This window comes from Rhinatrema bivittatum, chromosome 2 (genome assembly GCF_901001135.1).
Source record: "Rhinatrema bivittatum chromosome 2, aRhiBiv1.1, whole genome shotgun sequence".
Taxonomy (NCBI): Eukaryota; Metazoa; Chordata; class Amphibia; order Gymnophiona; family Rhinatrematidae; genus Rhinatrema; species Rhinatrema bivittatum.
This window is the reverse complement of record NC_042616.1, coordinates 336,205,943-336,225,181: the sequence shown is the minus strand read 5'-3', so window position 1 is coordinate 336,225,181 and position 19,239 is coordinate 336,205,943. Positions and strand designations below refer to the sequence as shown.

The window sequence follows — 19,239 nt, the reverse complement described above, 5'->3', positions numbered from 1 at the left end:
TGCTCAAGAGATCATCTCCCTCTGACATCCACTGAGTGAGTTATAGATTCCAATAAATGCTCCACTTCTAGTCATAGTGAGGAATATTGGATGAACTTTGATAGTAACATGAGTTTTTATATTATTTGAAAGTAAGGGACACCCACTGATATAGAAAGCCTCATGAAAAGGAATGCAACTTACTTGGCACATGCTTATTCTAAACTGACAAAAAAGCACATGGATCAAATCCATGCTTAAACATATAAAAAACAGTTATGAAGCTAGGCTATAATGCAACTAAAAATACTTCATGTGACAGCCCATAAAAGCAAGGTTCAGCTAACAGATTGCCTGCACCTAAATAAATGCACATGCTTCAGCTTTGGATGTATATAGCTGGAAAACCCCAGGACAAACTTAGGGGCCGATGCAATAAAAAAGCGTAGAAAGCGGGCGCTGAAAAGTCAGCTTGGGGGGGCGCACCATGCAATACGCAAATTAGGGGGTCGCGCTAGCAAGGAGGTGCCTCAGCGGCTGCCGGTTACGAAAACCAACACCAGTAAACTTGCCACCGGTTTTCATAACCGGCCATCTGCCAGTAATTAAAATGGATGCAGTACAAAAAAACCAAATAAGTACAGAAAAGCAGTTTTTTCTGCTTTTCTGTACTTTTTACATTTGCTCAGCTATTAACGCCTGCTCTAGGCAGGCGTTAATATTTGAGAGCTAAATGTGCATCTGAGATGCACACTTTTTTTTTTTTTTTAATGCGAAGTGAATGAGTAATAGCATTTGCATGTGATGAGCACTATTGCATTCACTCTACATCGGACGTGCGATAAATAGGCGCTAATTCTCCTATTGCATTAGGGGATGGATTAGCGCCTATTTAACCCGTGTCCGAGTTACACAGTGCACTCAGCTGAGCACACTGTATTGCATCTGCCCCTCAATGCTGGAGTAAAGGCCAGGAGGAGGAGAGACACTGCATAACATGGCACCCCATACCAATTGGCTCCTACCATCACTTCCCTTAAGTGCAGACGGGTGGAGGGGATGGGGCTAAAATAAGATCTAGCCAATCTCACTGATAGGCCAGGGGGAAAGAAAAAAATCCTAAAAGACTGAGCTAGCAAAACTTTGAGAGGCTTTAATGAACCTTGTAGTCCCACACCATGCATTTTAGCCTATTCAGTGAGTAAAGGAACACCATCTCACCAGTGGGAGGGAGGACTGCAGGCCTGCAAACATCTCTTTTTTTTTGTTTGTTTTGCAATCACTTAACTGGCTATGTTTGAATATAACATAACGTAAGAATTCCATACTAGGTGAGACTGAGGGTCCATCAAACCCATTTTCTTGTTTCTAACAGTGGCCAACCTGGGTCACAAGAACCTGCAAGATCCCAAATAGTAAACAGATCCCATGCTATCACGAGGTGATAAGTAGTGGCTATTTCCTAAGTCTACATAGTTAACAGTTTATGGACTCCTGAACTTGTCCAAACCTTTTTAAACCTTGCTAAACTAGCTAACCCTAACTCCACCTCCAGCAATAAACTCCAGAACTTAATTGTGCACTGAGTGAAAAAGAATTTTCAAACATGCTTACTAAGTTCATGGAGTGTCCCCTAGTCTTTATGAGGCCAATACTCAGTTGGTCATTTAGTGGATAAGTTTATCCAGCTAAAGTAGCTGGATAACTTATCCTGTTATGTGTAGCCAGATAACTTCAGCCAGTATATTCAGTGGGATCTTTATCCTGCTGAATATACTGGACAACTTTAACCGTAACCGCCCATTGGTTGAATATGGCCAGTTAGACAAAGTTATCTGGCCTCATGAGGCCAAATAACTCGCTACCAATGCTCCCTCCAAGGAGTGACTAGGTGTGTGCAAATCTTTTTCATGTGAGCAACAATTTTTGAGCACTAGTATTAGCGCTGAATTTCTGAAAATAGTACAGAGAAAAATGTATGTGAGTGACCATGTAAAACCTGTAAGCAACGCTCTGAAATGAATGAGCCATCACCCACGTGCTCAGCTTAGAGGAACAGTTTAACTATCCAGATATCTTTCAAAGATATCCAGATAAGTAACATACAATCCAAAAAAAGTTGCGGGCCTCAGCATCCTCCCCGCCTAAAATTTTACAATTTGCCCTCTCCCCTCCCCCACTCCCAGAATGACAACCCTCCCACCCACCCGTTATCTTTAAACATGGCCTCATCATCCTGCCAGGATCACTGTGCTCAGCAATCATGGCCGCTTCCAGCTGGATGGAAGGATGATGAGGCCCTGTTTAAAGATAACGGGTAGGTGGGGAGGGTGTCATCCTGGAGAGGGGGAGGGAAGATATCTGGGTAAGTAGCGGTTACCTGGCCTCACGAGGCTGGATAACTTTAGGGCCTGCTCTGAAGTTATCCAGTTAACCTAACCAGATATACCCGATATTCAGCCAGATTAGCTGGATATCTAAGTCCCTCCCCAGAAAGCCCTCAAAACACCCCTTTATTATCTGGCTAAATATTGCCAAGTATGCATTTAGATAGATAACTGCTAGGTTATCCATTTCAATGACTTAAATATGGACCCCTATATTTTTTGAAAAAAGTAAATAACCAATTTTACCTGTTCTCTTCCACTCATGATTTTATTTATTTATTTAATTTATTTGCAGTTTTTATATACCGACATTTGTTTAGTAACCTCACATCGGTTCACAGATAACAGAAACATTGAAGCTGTACGAATTAGAACAAACATATGCAACAGTGCTTTACAAAAAACATTTACAATAATCAATAAACATTACAATAACTTGTTAATGAAAATATGCAACGAAAATATGCTTTACAATAAACATTTACAATAATCAATAAACATTACAATAAACTTGTTAACGAAAATATGCAACAGTGTTTTACAATAAACGTATTTAACCGGGGGTGGGGGGGGTGGGTAATAGTGGAAACAATGGAAGGGAAAAATCAAACAGTGGTACATAGCAAATTCTCGCTGAACTTATGTCTGTAAATAAATAGAATGAGTTTTATAAAACACAATTGGAAAAGAGAGAAGCTGGGCCTGAGAGAAAGAAATAGGATAGAAGTCTTATGACCAATTGAAATACAATAGATATGAGTAGTTGCCAATAAGACGATAGGTGTGGTGAGATAGACCTCTATCATATCCTCCCCCTCAGCTGTCTTTTCTCCAAGCTGATCAAGCCTAACCTCTTTATAATTTCCTCAAAAGGGAGCCGTTCCATCCCCCTGTGTCATTTTAGTTGCCTTTCTATAGCTTTTCCAATGCAGTTATATATTATTGGAGATGTGGTGACCAGAATTGTATGCCGTACGCCAAGTACGGTCTCACCATGGGAGTGATACAATTGTATTATGACATTCTTAGTTTTATTCTCTATTTCTTTTCTAATAATTCCTAACATTCTTGGTTTTTTTGACCGCTGCAGTTCACTGAGCCAAGGATTTCAAAGTATTGTCCACTAGGACTCCAAGATCCTTTTCCTGGGTGGTAACTCCTAATGTGGAACCTAACATTGTGTAACTACAATGTGGTTTTCTTGTTCCTATGTGCATCACTTTGCACTTGTCCACATTAAATTTAATCTTCTATTTGAATGCCCAGGTTTCTAGTTTTAAAAAATCCTCCCATAAATTTCCACAATTTGTTTGTGATTTAACTCCTTGGAATAATTTTGTGTTCTCTGAAAACTTGATTGTCTCACTCATTTTTCCCCCTTTCCAGATCATTTATAAATATATTAAAAAGCACTGGTCCCAGTACAGATCCCTGAGGTATGTGACTGTTTACCTCCTCCTCCTTGAGAAAACTGACCATTTAGTCATACTCTATTTCCTATCTTTTTACCAGTTTACAATCCAAAATAGGCCATTGCCTATCCCGTGACTTTTTAATTTTTTCAAGTCAATCATGGGGGACTTTGTCAAATGCTTTCTGAAAATCCAAAGAGATTATATCCACTGGCTTACCATCATCCACATGTTTATTAACCCCTTCAGAAAAATTTAGAAAACTGGTGAGGAAAGATTTCCCTTGTGTAAATCCATGTTGGTGTATCCTATTAAGCCATGACTATCTGTTCTGTGATTTTGTTCTTTAGAATAGTTTCCACAATTTTTCCCAGCATATAGTTTCCGAGATCATTGAATAATTTAAGGATTGGGGTTACACTGGCCACCCTCCAATTTTCAGGTACAATGATAGATTACAAATAACTAATAATAGATCTGCAATTTCATTTTTTAGTTTTCAGAAATCTGGGGTGTATGCCATCTGGTCCAAGCGATCTGCAACTCTTTATCTGGTCAATCTCCCCTATTACATCTTCAAGCTTCAATGTGATTTGTTTCAGTTCTTCTGAATCACCACCATTGACTACAGTTTCCAGAACAGGTGTCTCCCCAACATCCTCATTACTAAACACTGAAGCAAAGAATTCATTTAGTCTTTCCATGATGGCCTTATCTTCCTAAGTGCCCTTTTAAACCTCTCGATCAACTAAACGGTCCAACCAATCCCTCACAAGTTTCTTGCTTTGGATATATTTTTTAAGTTTTTATTATGAGTTTTTTTGCCTCTATGGCCAACTTCTTTTTAAATTCTGCTTAGCCTGTCTTATCAACCTTTACATTTAACTTGCTAATGGTTACACTTTTATTTCTTTAGATGGATTCTTCTTCCAATTTTGAAGGAAGTTCTTTTGGCTAAAATAACCTCTTTCACCTCACATTTGAGCCATGCAAGCAGTTTAGCCTTCCTTCCACCTTTCTTAATGCATGGAATACATCTGGAATGAGCTTCTAAGATGGTATTTTTAAACAATGTTCATACCTGTTTCCTCATTTTATCAAAGTCTTCCTTTTGAAAGTTTAGTGCTAGAGCTGTAGATTTACTTATTATTCAGTCATTAATTTAAATTTGATCACACTAATGCCAAATGGTCCCACCACCATTACCTCTCACACCAAATCCTGAGTTCCACTAAGAATTAGATCTAAAATATCTCCCTCTTCTTTGGTTCCTGAACTAATTGATCCATGTCGCAGTCATTTATTCCATCTAGCAACTTTACCTCTCTAGCATGTCCTGATTTTATATTTACCCAATCAATATTGGGGTAATTGAAATCTCCCTTACTAGGCTGCCAAATTGGTTAGCTTCCCTAATTTCTCTTAGCATTTTATGTCTTATTCTGGCTAGATGGATGTTAGTACATTCCTATTGCTATACTCTTCCCCAACACACATGTGATTTCCACTCAAAGATTCTACTGTGCATTTAATCTTTTGCAGGATCTTTATATTGTTGGTCTCTATGCCATCTTGAACATAAAATACCACCCCCCCCCCCAAGTTGATCCACCCTACATTGTAATATAATTTATGTCCAATTGGTTATCCTCTTTCACTAGGTCTCTGAGATGCCAGTTATGTCAACCTGTTCACTCTGATAACGGCCAAATCACTCCTTTATTTTAGTTAAATCCCGGACTGATTTTTTTTTTATGTGAAAATGTCTCTTGTCCTCTTATATGGGATAAGAGTTTATAAAGAAAAATGAGCTTAGGGCTGGGTGGGAAGGAAAGAGAAAAACAAGTTACTTTTCCTAGTCTTTTTTTATTTTTTTTTAAATCAAGGCGCATACACAAAAATTGCTATCTTTCCTAGCTTAAATCAAGGCACATACACAAATTAATTTACCCCCACAATTTCATCTCTCCCCAAACATTTTAAGTTCTAATATTACCCAGCAAGTAATAGTTAAAGAGCCTCTTCAGCCACCAGAAACATCTCCTTAATATTCCTCAGGATATAGTCAGTTAAGTTAAAAATGATCTGGCTGACATTGCCCAAATAATTTTCAGATCTAACCAGTTATATTCAAACAATCAGTTAGGTTTTAAAGTTATCCAGGTAACCTTTACCTGGATAATTTTAGCCAGGTAACTTATTCGCTCATTACTTTTCTGAATATTGACCATCTTGTGTTTTAGGCTCTAATTCCTCTGTTCCTGCCAACTCCTGAATGGTCATGCTCTCCATGTACATACATTGGGGGACCTTTCCTTGGATGGTTTTTGGCTAGACTGTTGGTATCTCAGTAAAATAATGTTCTACTGTATTTCAGGCAAATCAATCCACTGAAAGCCTCTGATGCCTGTGCCTATTGCTGTTGCTGGATATGACAACAGCAATAGGCACTTTGTATTGATAAAATCTACCTAAAAAAAGAATATTCAGGGAAATTTTTTGATAAGGAGTAGGGGGCAGTCACAGCTTTATGGGGATAGGCAGGGAGGGTAATCTTAACCGATTCAGCCAGAAAAAGTATCATTCCAAGTTTATCATTCCAAGTTGTAGATATCAATCATGCAGAGCCATGTGCTTCCTTGCGTGCCACCATTGAGGAAAAGCTTGGCTCCATGCAACTGAAGTGCTACACATTTTGTGATTAAGATTGCCGCAGGTCACTTGGGGGCCAGGTTAATTCAGCAAGCCCCAGTTTAAGCCAATTTCCTCTGGTTTCTATCTGGTGGGACAAGTGGGGCTAGCTTCTGCCCAGCAGGTACCAGAAGTATCCATACCCCCCAGTCTTAACCGTCTTAAATTGGAGTTGAAATGATGCCAAGTTGGGCTGAAAGATCCATGTGTAAATTCCTAATGTCTGAAACACTGATATTGTGATATTGCTTCACTGTCTATTTCAAGTTTGGATCTGTTTGTACTGTTTCTTTTATAAGACTGGTGTTAATTCATTTATAGCAGCTGTGGCTGAATGTCTTCCACATTTGCCTGGTGTGCATGTCTTAAGTTTGGGTCTGGATAAGAAAAGTGAAAATGGAGATGGAGAGGGGTGAGAACTTAGGCAAAGCACAGTTGCTTACCTGTAACAGTTAACAGGTAAGCAACTGTAACAGGACAGCAGGATGTTAGTCCTCATATATGGGTGACATCATCAGGATGGAGCCCAATCACGGAATACTTTTGTCAAAGTTTCTAGAACTTTGACTGTCACCTACTGGGCATGCCCAGCATGGCACTAATCATGCATCCAGCAGGGAGTCTTCTTTCAGTTTCATGTATAGTAAAGAGTGTGAGAAAAATAAAACAAATCGCAAGTGTACCCAACTCCATGGGGTGGCGGGTGGTTTCGTGAGGACTAACATCCTGCTGTCCTGTGAGAACATCTGTTACAGGTAAGTAACTCTGCTTTTCTCACAGGACAAGCAGGATGGTAGTCCTCACATATGGGTGAATAACAAGCTGCGGATGCCCGCGCATGTACCAAAAACACCCAAAGACGTGCAACAGGCACAACAACAGGGGTGGTTCTTTGGATAACGGGCAGCCTAAAATTCCCAGCAGGCTGTAGGACGGTAGTTGGGTATTAAGCTGAGAATAGATTGCGCAGAACAGACTGGCCAAAGATTGAATGTGTGCCAGCTTTGTCCAGGCAATAATGCGCTGCAAAGGTATAGAGAGAACTCCACTTCGCAGCTTTGCAGATATAGTATGAGGTACAGACCAAAGGTGTGCTACCGACGTCGCCATTGCTCTAATGGAGTGCACTTTAATGCATCCCTATAGCGGAAGGCTTGCTTGTTGGTAGCAGAAGGAAATACAGTCCGCCAGCCAAGAGGACAGGGTCTGCTTTCCCACCGGGATTCCTAGCTTAAGTCTATCAAAGGAGACAAAGAGCTGGGTGGACTTCCTATGGGCAGCAGTGCGTTCCAAGTAAAAAGCCAGCGCACGTTTACAGTCCAAGGAATGGAGAGCCCGCTCACCAGGAAGTAAGTGGGGTTTTAGAAAAAAAGTAGGCAGAACTATGGATTGATTTAAATGAAACTCAGATACTACTTTCGGTAGAAATTAAGGATGAGTTCGGAGGACCACCCGATCATGAAGAAATTTTGTGTAAGGGGGGTAAGTAACCAGCACCTGTAGTTCACTGATCTGGCGAGCAGACATCAACGCAAGAAGGAAAAGGACTTTCCAAGTGAGATGCCGTAACTCGCAGGAGTGCAGAGACTCAAACGGAGGCTTCATGAGTTGTGCTAATACCACATTAAGGTCCCAAGCAGGGGCCGGAGAGGGGGCTTGAGGTGAAGCAAGCCCTTCAGAAAGCGAGCTACTAAGGGCTGTGTCGAAATAGACATCTCCCGTACCCTCATGAACGGCGGAAACCGCAATGGCATGTACTCAAATAGAGGAAGTTTGTAGACGTGACTCCGAGAAATGCCAGAGGTAGTCCAAAAATTTCATTGTAGGGCAGGTAAAAGGATCTAACTCCTTTGAAGTGCACCATAGGGAAAATCTTTTCCATTTAGAATGATAAGATCTTCTAGTAGAAGGCTTTCGTGAAGCTACCAGGACCTGGGATAAAGAGTCAGAGATTGAGCGGCCGCAGAATTAACCTTTCAACATCCAAGCTGTCAGTGATAAGGCTTGAAGGTTGGGATGGCGTAATTGTCCGTTCCTCTGTGATATCAGGGATAGATCCGTGCCTAGGCGAATCTGGAGATGCACTGAGAGGTCCTGAAGGTTGGGAAACCATGCCTGTCGTGGCCAGTACGGGGCAATTAGAATCATTAGGCCCTTGTCTGTGCGAGGCTTCACGAGAGTCTTGCTTATGAGAAGTAAGTGGTGGGTAGGCATAGAGGAGGCCCTTCGACCAGGACAGGGCGAATGCATCGAGAGGTGGAACTTGGCAACTGCAATGTAGGGAGCAGAAGTTGTCCACCTTGCGATTGTGCAGCGACGCGAAGAGGTCGATGCTTGGATACCCCCACTTCTGAAATATCCAGTCCGCCACCGCAGGGTTGAGGGACCACTCCTGGGGCTGAAATTCTCGACTGAGATTGTCCGCTAGAACATTGTCCAAATCCACCAGGTAGGTCACTCTCAGGAGCATGCCCTGAGACAGAGCAAAAGCCCAAATTTGTGCTACTTCCTGACATAAGAGGTAGGATCTGGTTCCTCCCTGCTTGTTGACGTATTACATCGCTACCTGGTTGTCCGTTTGGATTAGGATTTTGTTGGACAAACAATCCCGGAACGACCAGAGAGCATATCTGATCGCTCGGAGCTCCAAAAAATGTATTTGATGCTGTGACTCTTCTACCGACCAGGTTCCCTGATTCTGCAGTTGGCAGACATGTGCTCCCCATCCTAGAGTGGAAGCATCGGTTGTTAAGATCATGTGAGGTTCTGGAGCTTGAAATGGTAGCCCTTGGAGCAGGTGGGACTCTTGGATCCACCACGCTAGTGAGAGGCAAAGCTGCCTGGTGATATGGACAATATTGGACATTGAATGATGTGCCTGTGAACACTGGTACTTTAAAGTCCACTGTGTTACTCTCATGGCCAGACGAGCCATTGGGGTAATGGACCGAAGGCGCCATATGTCCCAGCAAGATGAGTACATGACGAGCTGTCGTGGTTCGGCAAGACTGTATAGCGCGCACCAGTAACGCTAGCGTGTGAGCTCGGTCTCTGGGAAGAAAAGCCTTTGCTTGGATCGTGTCAAGAATTGCTCCAATAAAGGAGATGATATGAGATGGAATTAGGTGAGACTTCTGATAATTGATTAGAAATCCCAAGGATAGTAGGAGCCACACTGTAGGACGTAGGGAGTGAACAACCCCTTCCGGTGACCGAGCACTCAGTAACCAGTCGTCTAGATAAGAAAACTAGGCACTCACGTCTATCCTTAAGTATGTGGCTATTACTGCCAGGCATTTTGTGACGACACGAGGGGCTGAGGCCAGGCCGAACGGTAGTACCCAGTATTGGAAATGCTGGTTTCCGACAAGGAATCGGAGGTACTTTCTGTGAAATGGGGTAATTGTGATGTTCATGTACGTGTCTTTTAGGTCCAGAGAACAAAGCCAATCCCCCTGTTGGAGAAGTGGTATTAAGGAGCCCAAGGTTACCATCCGAAACATCTTTCTGAAGATGTTTGTTTAGAGCCCGAAGGTCCTCTTTGGGAAAGAGGAACCAATTCTATGGCATTTGCTTGCAGGAGGGAAGTTACTTCCTTTTGCAGGTGATGAGAGTGGTCGTCTGAGGTCTACCCTGGCCGAGGTGGATTATCCGACGGGACGGAGAAGAAGTTTAGGTGGTAACCTTGAGCTACGACAGACTGAACCCACCGGTCTGTGGTGATCTTTAGCCACATGGTGGTGAAGTGGCAGAGCTGGCTGCCGACAGGCAGATCTGGCAGAGGGGGATGACATTCGCTCCCGAGCTGGAAGTCAAAATCCCGAAGCAGGGCTAGGCTGGGCAGGAGATTATGCCTTCTGAGTCTGTGGCTGCCGTGGTGGCGGCTTCTGGAACGGACGAGACAGACGAGCCCATGCTGGTGGGGGATGATATCTCTGGGCTTTGTACGCTGGTCGTTTTGTCTCCCATCTAAACGGCCATTTGGAGGAAGTCTAAAAACTCAGCATGAGCAGCCGAGAGCTGACTGAGTGTTTCATTGTGGTCCTTCAACTGGGCCACCATCTCTTGGATCTTTTCTCCAAAGAGATTATCCCCTGTGCAGGGGAGATCAGCCAAATGATCTTGCACTTCCGGGCGGAGATCCAAGGGCTTCAGCCAAGCCCAACGGCGAGCGCTGATGCCAGCCGCTGACAATCGGGGTGCAGTAATCTATGTTTTTATGTAAATGTCTGGACACTTAAGTTGTTTGTGGTTCTGACTATTCATTATTATCTAATAATAAAGTGGAAAACATTATATAGATTAGTAATAGTAGAGTTATAGCTATGATGAAATCTTCTCATTGATTAATTTGAATCTCTCATATTAGGTTTTTTTTTTGGATCCATAAAACACACACATCACTTATGCTTCGATGTCAAAGAAATGCACCATACTGAAAGAAATGAATACACCATTGATTTTCAGAAATCATCCCATCAAGCCTTTTCCATGCCTTTGCCACAGAAGTCATCCTGCACCCATCATTATATGAACTGTTGCTACTTTTTGCCTGATTTTCTCTTTGTGTTTGTTTTGCTCTAGATGTGTTTACCTTGCTTAGATGAGAATGTATTACCCCTTTGCTCAAAGATTGCAATCAGTATTATCCTTTATTAGATGCACTTAGTTATGATTACCTTTTGCTCAACCCGCAGTAGCTGCTGGAATTAGGAATGGCTACTAGAGGATTGCAATCAGTAGTGGATGTAGTGAAAGCTTTGCAACAAACTGTTGACTTACTATTGTTTCTATGTATAACCGATAGCAAAACTTCTCTATCTTTTTTGTTGCGAGGATTCAGCCGTGATGGAAACAAACAAATGGAAGACCAGAATACCTCTATTCCCTCCACATATATTCAAATGACATTAATGATTTTTTAATTCTAATAAATGACCTCATATAGGCAATTTTGAGCGAAGCCTTGATATAAGTGAGTGTGCTGAATAGCAAGTAGTTTGTATTTCACTACCACTCAATGTATAATCATTGGTCATTCAAATTTTTTTCATTGATCTTTTTGTATGTGTCAGTCCACCTTAGTGAGATTCTTAAATCCTTAAGTAAATTCTTAAATCTTTGAATATGTTTACAGTTTTTTCAATTTTTTCATCGCTACTTAGCTTGTTAAAGTGAAGAAACTGCCCGACTCTGTGCCATGAGGTTTGTTTCGCCCATATGTATAACCGACATGGCGTATGGCAGCGCTCCGGTAATGAACAGTATCAAATACATCATACGCCGATCTGACCTCATGTTTCCCTGCATCAAAGCCTCTTTTAATGATAGAGTTCAGCTGATCTTGAAGCTGCTCCGGGAGGGACTCAAAGTCCTGTAATTGACTGAAGAGATTCCGATTGTACTGGGTCATATATAATTGATATGATGCAATACGTGAAATGAGCATAGCTCCATGGACACTCTGCGCCCTAAGGCGTCGAGAAACCTTTGCTCCTTCCCAGGTGGTGCTGAAGAATGAGGCTTTGGACGCTTGGCCTTCTTTTGGGCGGACTCCACCACCACCAACTGATGTGCTAATTGCGTCTTTTGGAAGCTAGGGGATGGCTGTACCAGATAGATCGCATCAGTCTTGTGATTCACAGGAGGAACTGTTCCAGGATGCTCCCACTTTCACTGCATCAAATCTAACAAAACTTCATGGACGGGTACGGACATTATTTCCTTTGGAGGATCCAGAAACTGAAGTACCTCCAGCATTTTATGCCTGGAGTCCTCCTCCGTCTGCAGTGTGAAGGGAATAGTCTCCACCATCTCCTTAATGAAGCTAATAAAGGAGAGATCTTCCGGCAGAGACTTGCGCCTTTCCTCCGGAGGTGACGGCTCTTATGGGGCATCGGCTGAGTCTTGGGTATCCGAAGTATCATCGGTTCATGGATCATATGGCTGATCCCCCGCATCCATCGGTGGTCATAGTGGAAAAAACGGACACCCTCTGGCGGAGGTCTTGGCACCGAAGGTATCTGTGCCGGCATAGATGGTCCTGGCCTTGGCACCGATAAATCCAGATCCAGCACCAGTGCCGGGCGAAGTGGCATCGATGGTATCGGTGACTTCGCCGGCCTCATCAGTGCGGGCACTCCTGAAGGCCCCGGAACGGGCTTCAGCCTCGATACGTCCTCTTCATCCAAAGAGAGCGGAATGGGTGTCGGAAACATGGGGATCAGTGATTTCCTCTTTGCCCCCGGCAAGGCACCGATAAGCATATCCAGTTTATATGCAGGCATGGCAAGCAACACTGGAGGGTCCACCGGTCCCGGTGGAGTCTCGGCGACCGCGCCCACCTAAGGCGAGGAACGCCTCAGTGCATCCAGCTTCGAGGATGATTTATGCTCCTCAGCTCAGGTCTTCTTCGGTGGCTCAAGACTCGATGACGCCACCGGTGTCCCCAAAGTCGAAGGCACCGACCTCCGATGTTTGTGCCGGTGCTTTTCATGGTGCTCAGTCTTTCCTGACTCCGGCACCGATGACGGGGACGCTGAAGATTGAGACACCGATCGGGACTTCTCGGCATCGGAGCGATGACGTTGCTTCGCCAGGGACGTAGTCAATGGCATCTGCGAAGACGGGCGCTGAAATAAGAGCGCCATTTTTTCCAAATGTACCCGACAGCCCTTTGGAGTCATTTGGGCACAATCGGTACACATCTCCACATCGTGCGATGGGCCGAAACATAATATACAAACCAAATGAGGGTCTGTGATTGACATAGTCCTCGGACAGTCAGGGCACCGACGAAAACCCGTCGCCATCGTGGCCGTCGAAAAATTTAGGCCAGCCGCTGTCTGTGCCGATAAGGCCTAAACCAGTCCCCGCCAGGAACAGACTGAAAAACGGGGCAAACTTACCGTATGGATGCAGTAATAGACGGCAGAGAAGGGAGACCCCTAGGGGGTATAAACTTTTGCAAGTTTTTAAACAAATTCCCTGAGAAGAAAATTCCTGTTAGAAACTTAAGAAGAGCTCCAAAAATTCGCGTGGCCACAGTTGCGCAGAAAAAAAAAAAAAAAAAAAGACTGAAGGGCCCTGCTGGATGCAGGATTAGTGTCATGCTGGGCATGCCCAGAAGGTGCCAGTCAAAGTTCTAGAAACTTTGACAAAAGTATTCCGTGATTGGGCTCCATCCTGATGATATCACCCATATATGAGGACTACCATCCTGCTTGCCCTGTGAGAACACCACTTAGGTGTTGCCAAAATATGGGCACGATGAATGTTTTTTGGACTAGATATCACCAGGACTAGATTGTGCTATCTTTTTACTGACCCCCCTCTTCATGAAGAAGGTTTTCCTGATAGTCAAAACAATGTACATGAACTCCCCATAGCACTGTTACAACTTCACACCATGATAGGGAATACAAGAAAACCATTATGATTCACAGGTATATTAGGAAATTACTTTACAATCACTTTTGTTAGCTAGATATTAGCAAATCAAGATATAAAAAATATTTATATTTAAATCTTGGATAAAGTATGACAGCAGTTTTCACCTTTAAAAAAAAATGGTTGTGCAAATCTTACAGACAGAAACCCCTATTTTTCCTTTGTCCCACCTTCCTCCTCAGTTTGGATGTTTCTTATTAAATTCTTAAGTTAAAATACTCATTCAAAATTAAAATAATTTCTAAATAAAATACATGAAACAAATTTGTATGATTAATATAATGTGCATATAAACAATTACAATTTGAGACATCTTACATACAAGGCATTGCAAATTAAGCACATGCTTCAAAGACAGATACTAATGTTGTTAGTCAAGCATTGTGCAATAAGTTAGAGAGACTGGTAAGATAACCATTACCCATAAAAATGGCATGCTTGGGACGGGGAACAAAGGGAAAGGGCCCTGATACCTTTAATTCTTTAAGTCCCTGCATGTATCTCCCTTCTACATCTTGTATCTGGTCCTTAAGATCATAGATATCCTGCAGGACATAGGGAATGAACCATTGTGTAAAACTAAGGAAAACAATTACATCTGTATCTGAAAAACAATAACAGAACTAGAGCAATCTGAAACATGCACAACATAAAAGCCTGGAAAGCCATAATATTGTCAAGAGCAGATTTCATTTTACACAAACACAAATCTATCATTCACTGAGAACATTATACTGTAGTTTGAACCAACAATGTTTGAAACAATTAAAAAGTTTCATGGTAAAAGAAAGCTTAACATGTAAAGCACAATGCAAAATTCACACAGTCAAAAGGATCAGTAGGCTGAGTTGAGCAACATTATTCCAGGGACATTTTCACACAAGTATAGATTTTGAGTGAAAAGTCCTGCCACCATCCTCCAACGGAAAGCAGCTTTAATAAAACACAACCTAGGACAAACATTTCATAAACTATTTAAAATGGTAACTTTGAATAAGCTCTATAGTATAATTCAGTTAATTATGAGATGTGATTTTCACCCTATCACATTTATCTTACAGAATTTTGTCAAGTAATTGATCAGTTTTATTTTCTAGTCTACTCTCACCCAAATTATACAAGGCGACAGAAATAGGGAACATTTCACACATATCCATTCAATAACCAGCACCTTGTTTTCTTTAGTTTCTCTTCAGCTTACGATTTTATACATTTTTGGGGAAATGGCCATTTATTTTTCATGCTGTATTACAGCACATTTTCCTCTGTAAAAGATCTAGTTTAGGAAGTTATCAGAAGGAGATACTTGTATTTCTATGCGCATAAAAATCCAAAGGAAAAACTATGTTCAAGCAATGAAATAATGCACCGGTTATATACTCCTTTTTAGGGTGATAAAAGCTCGCTAATCAATTAAATCAATGCCTATTCCCAACATGAATTTAACTATATCAGTCCTGAGAACAGTAGCACTGGATGGCTTTTCTGACACAGAAAACCTTCAAAAACCTCCACACTCTCACTCAAGTGAAAAAGCCTATTTACATATCCAAATTTGTAAATAATGAAAAAAGGGAGATCTTTGTTTTGGCCTGCTTCCTAATTACATTAGAACAATGAAATAAATTTCAAAGTACCCATTTTGCATAAAATATGACAAATTTACTGAATGAAAAGATCTAAAGTACACGATTAATACATATTAACATTAATAAAATCAGGAATGTCATTTACAGTTTATTTTCAGACCATGAGCTATCAAATTCTAACAAATAAAATCACAAACCCATGCTTAAAAATTATGAAGAATATTTTCACATTAACAATCATTTGAAAATTCCAGTAGAGGAAAATTCCAGTGGAGGAGTAGCTTAGTGGTTAGAGCAGTAGGCTATGAAGCAGGAGACCAGGGTTCGAGTCCTGCTGTCGCTCCTTGCGATCTTGGGCAAGTCACTTTACCCTCCATTGCCTCAAGTACAGATTGTGAGCCCTCTGAGGTTAGGGAAATACCTAAGTACCTGAATGTAATCCACTTTGAAGTGCTGAAAAAAAGTGCGAAAAGTGGAATATAAAAAAAAAAAAATCTACTTCAACAAAAACCAAAGCCAGTTATGTTAAAATGCTCCTCCCCCATTATAGTGTGCAATAAAACTGCTAAACTGTAAATATTAATCAAATTTGAAAAAAAAGACCTGCTGTAAGTAGTCCCACACTTGTAATATTTTAAAGAAAAAATGTTCAAGAAAAACAATGTAATACCATTTAATCAAGTATGCTAATATTATGAGCACACAAGCTGAGATCCAGAGGGTAGTTGAAAGCCTAAAGGAAGAGCAGGAAGCTGCAATGCAAAAAAACCAAAAAACATAGCTGCCAGATCAGATCTCTTTTTTTCCTGTTTACACCTACATTGCTCCTCCTATACAGGCCTATCCAGTACCGAGCGGTAGGAAGAGCTGCGTTAGTGCCTACGGCACCCGCGGTTACCGCCCGCACAGTGCAGCTCACCTACCGCTCGATCCTGAAGCCTAATTATATGTAAATGTAAGCCGCGTCCGAAAAGCCTTAGGCCCGCGCAACCCAGGATACTGGATAGAGCGCCTATACACAGGGCCGGTGCAAGGGGATTTGGCGCCCTAGGCGAGCCTTCTCCCTTGCGCCCCCCCCCCCCCCCCCCCGGGTCTCGGCCCCGACCCTTACCTCATTCTCGATCACGCCCGCTGACTGGGGTTTTCTGGGTCGCAAGCAGGTTGGGCACTGCTTGCGGCCTGCCAAACTCCACTCCTCTTTGCCACCACTTGCGGCTCCATATGGCTCGCACCCAGTGGCGCACCAAGGGTCTCCGGTGCCCGGGGGCCAATGCATGTGTGCCTCTCCAGCATCCCCCCTTAATCCTTCTTGTACTAATGCTTAAGGTCACAGAAAATCAGTGGTGTCTCCAGACAGAAGAATTGGGGGGGGGGGGGCGCCAAAATGACATTTCTTCATCTCACCCACCTCTATAGCATGGATCCTGCTTTAAAATTGGTTATTAAAAAAAAGTGTTAATAAAAAAGTCCAAAGGGTCCTCTGCGTTATTTTAAAAAGCTGGCCAGTTTCACACTATAAAATTATGTTGATAGCCTCAGTCAACTGATTCTATGTGGCTATGAGAGTGAAGTCAGGAATATATAGGAAGGAACAGAATGTCAATATAAATCCTGTACCTCCAGTTCTGTAACTCTGTGCATCCACTGAAATTCCCCCAAACAATGGAGCTTGGATGTTTCCCTTACAGCTCATCATACTGAAAGATATTTTCAAATTCTGGTGTCACTTCACAGTAACAGCAGCACAAACAGCAGCCAGGCACATTGTGAACTAACACAAAACACCACAAAAAAGACACTCAAAATCTATACTGCAATCCCATCATAACATAACAGTAATAACACCAAGGACTCAAACAACAATAACCCTACCTGTGAATAAGCAAGGGTAAATATTAAACTGGGTCCTAGAATACCAATACTCCACCTACTGAGGAAACAAAACAAACCCGATTGCTATAGATCCCTATGCTAGCAGAATCTCTCATCATGGTCACACACACTGAGCAGAGACAGACCCTCACCAAATACAGAATACAAAATAAAGGAGCACAAATTAGAAAAAACTGAAATGGAAACCCCAAGAAGCCAGACTCTGTGTATTAACAATGGAAAAACAGAACCACCATTCTTCATAAAACAAATAAAATCAAGAAGCATAAAGCATCAGTTATAATAGTAAAACCATACTAATAAAATAATATTTTAAAACTACTGATAAATAGAATTTCTATTAATTAAAATCATATACATTTTTTACAATTTCCTAAAACCAATAAAATATTTCAAAACAGCACATATATCAAATAACACACAATAATTAAAACTAATAAGGATTTTAAAAAGCCCCTGCTGTCCATACATGGGAGCTCTTGATTGAGGTTATCCTCTCTCTCTCACACATACTCACATGTCCATTCTCTCTCACACATACACTGTCACATACATACACATTCATGCTCTTATACCCAACCATAACCTCTCGCTCTCACAGACACTGACACACTCAGGCTCTAAGGCACTCTCTCCCCCTCCACACACACCCCCCCCCCCCCCCACAAACTCTTACTCCCCTGGATTTTCTCATACACACTCATGCTCTCACTGGCTCCCTCACATACACACAAACACACACTCCCAGGCAAGCTTCCAATCGTTCTCACACAAACACACACACACACACACAGGCAAGCTCCCAGTCATTCTCACACTGACCCCCAGGCGGGCTCCCATTCATTTTCACACCACTCCCTCCCCATCCCCCAGGCATGCACACATTCATTCTCACACCCAGACCCCCAGGCAGGCACCAATTTATTCTCACACACACACACGCACACATACAGCACAAACAGGCAGGCATCTATTCTCACACATACAAACCCCAGGAAGACACCCATTCATTCTCATACACAGACACACCCTCAGGCAGGCACCCATGCATTCACACACATACACCGCCAGGCAAACTCCCATTCATACACATGCACACACTAAAGGCAGAGACCTCCCTCTCTTTCTTTTGCCAGCAACCTCAGAGCCTCTCTCATTCCTCTGCTGCCACTGTCACTGTTGCTGTATGGCTATTGCGGAGGTGCTGATTGCTACTATTGGCACTGAAGCCCATTCTGCTGCCTCCTCTGTGCAGGCCTCATGGTACATTGTGAGATCCGCATAGAGAAAGTGCTACTCTTGCACATTCCCAAAGATTACATGTTCCAATCAGTAAAAAATAATTTATTTTTTTTTACATTTGCTGTCTGATCTTAGTTTTCTAATCAGTTGGTCACAGGCTTTTTTTTTTTCCACCTTCCCTTTCTTATTTTTTTGCCAATTCCTTTTATAACATATTTCTTTTCTCTCCATCTGTCTTCTTCCCTCAAACACACAGTCAGGTTCTCATTCTCACATGCTTTCTCTCTCTCACACACACACACACACATACACAGGCACTCACTCTCACTTGCTCTCTCTCATACAATCATGTATACACCGTCTCTCTCTTGCACATGCTGTCTGACTCTGGCACACAGGCTCTCTCTCACTCCCACATGCTGTCTTGCTCAAGCACAGGCTCTCATTGTCACATGCTCTCTCTCATACAATCATTCATACACACAGTCTCTCACTGGCACATGCTGTCTGACTCTGGCACACAGGCTCTCTCTCACTCCCACATGCTGTCTTGCTCAAGCACAGGCTCTCACTGTCACATGCTGTCTCTCTCACACA

General features: G+C 42.4%; 1 protein-coding gene across 14 annotated transcripts in view; it reads right to left on the bottom strand.

The window, feature by feature from the left end:
* Positions 1 to 19,239, bottom strand: part of LRRFIP2 (LRR binding FLII interacting protein 2) — a 360,344-nt gene that overhangs the window by 107,329 nt on the left and 233,776 nt on the right. For 11 of the 14 annotated variants that reach the window (XM_029589814.1, XM_029589817.1, XM_029589816.1 and 8 more), the window contains one exon: positions 14,392 to 14,463. The exons of the other annotated variants lie outside the window; for them this stretch is intronic. In XM_029589814.1, coding sequence (XP_029445674.1) covers positions 14,392 to 14,463 — 72 coding nt within the window. The remainder of the gene's footprint in view (positions 1 to 14,391; positions 14,464 to 19,239) is intronic. 14 annotated transcript variants of the gene reach the window in all.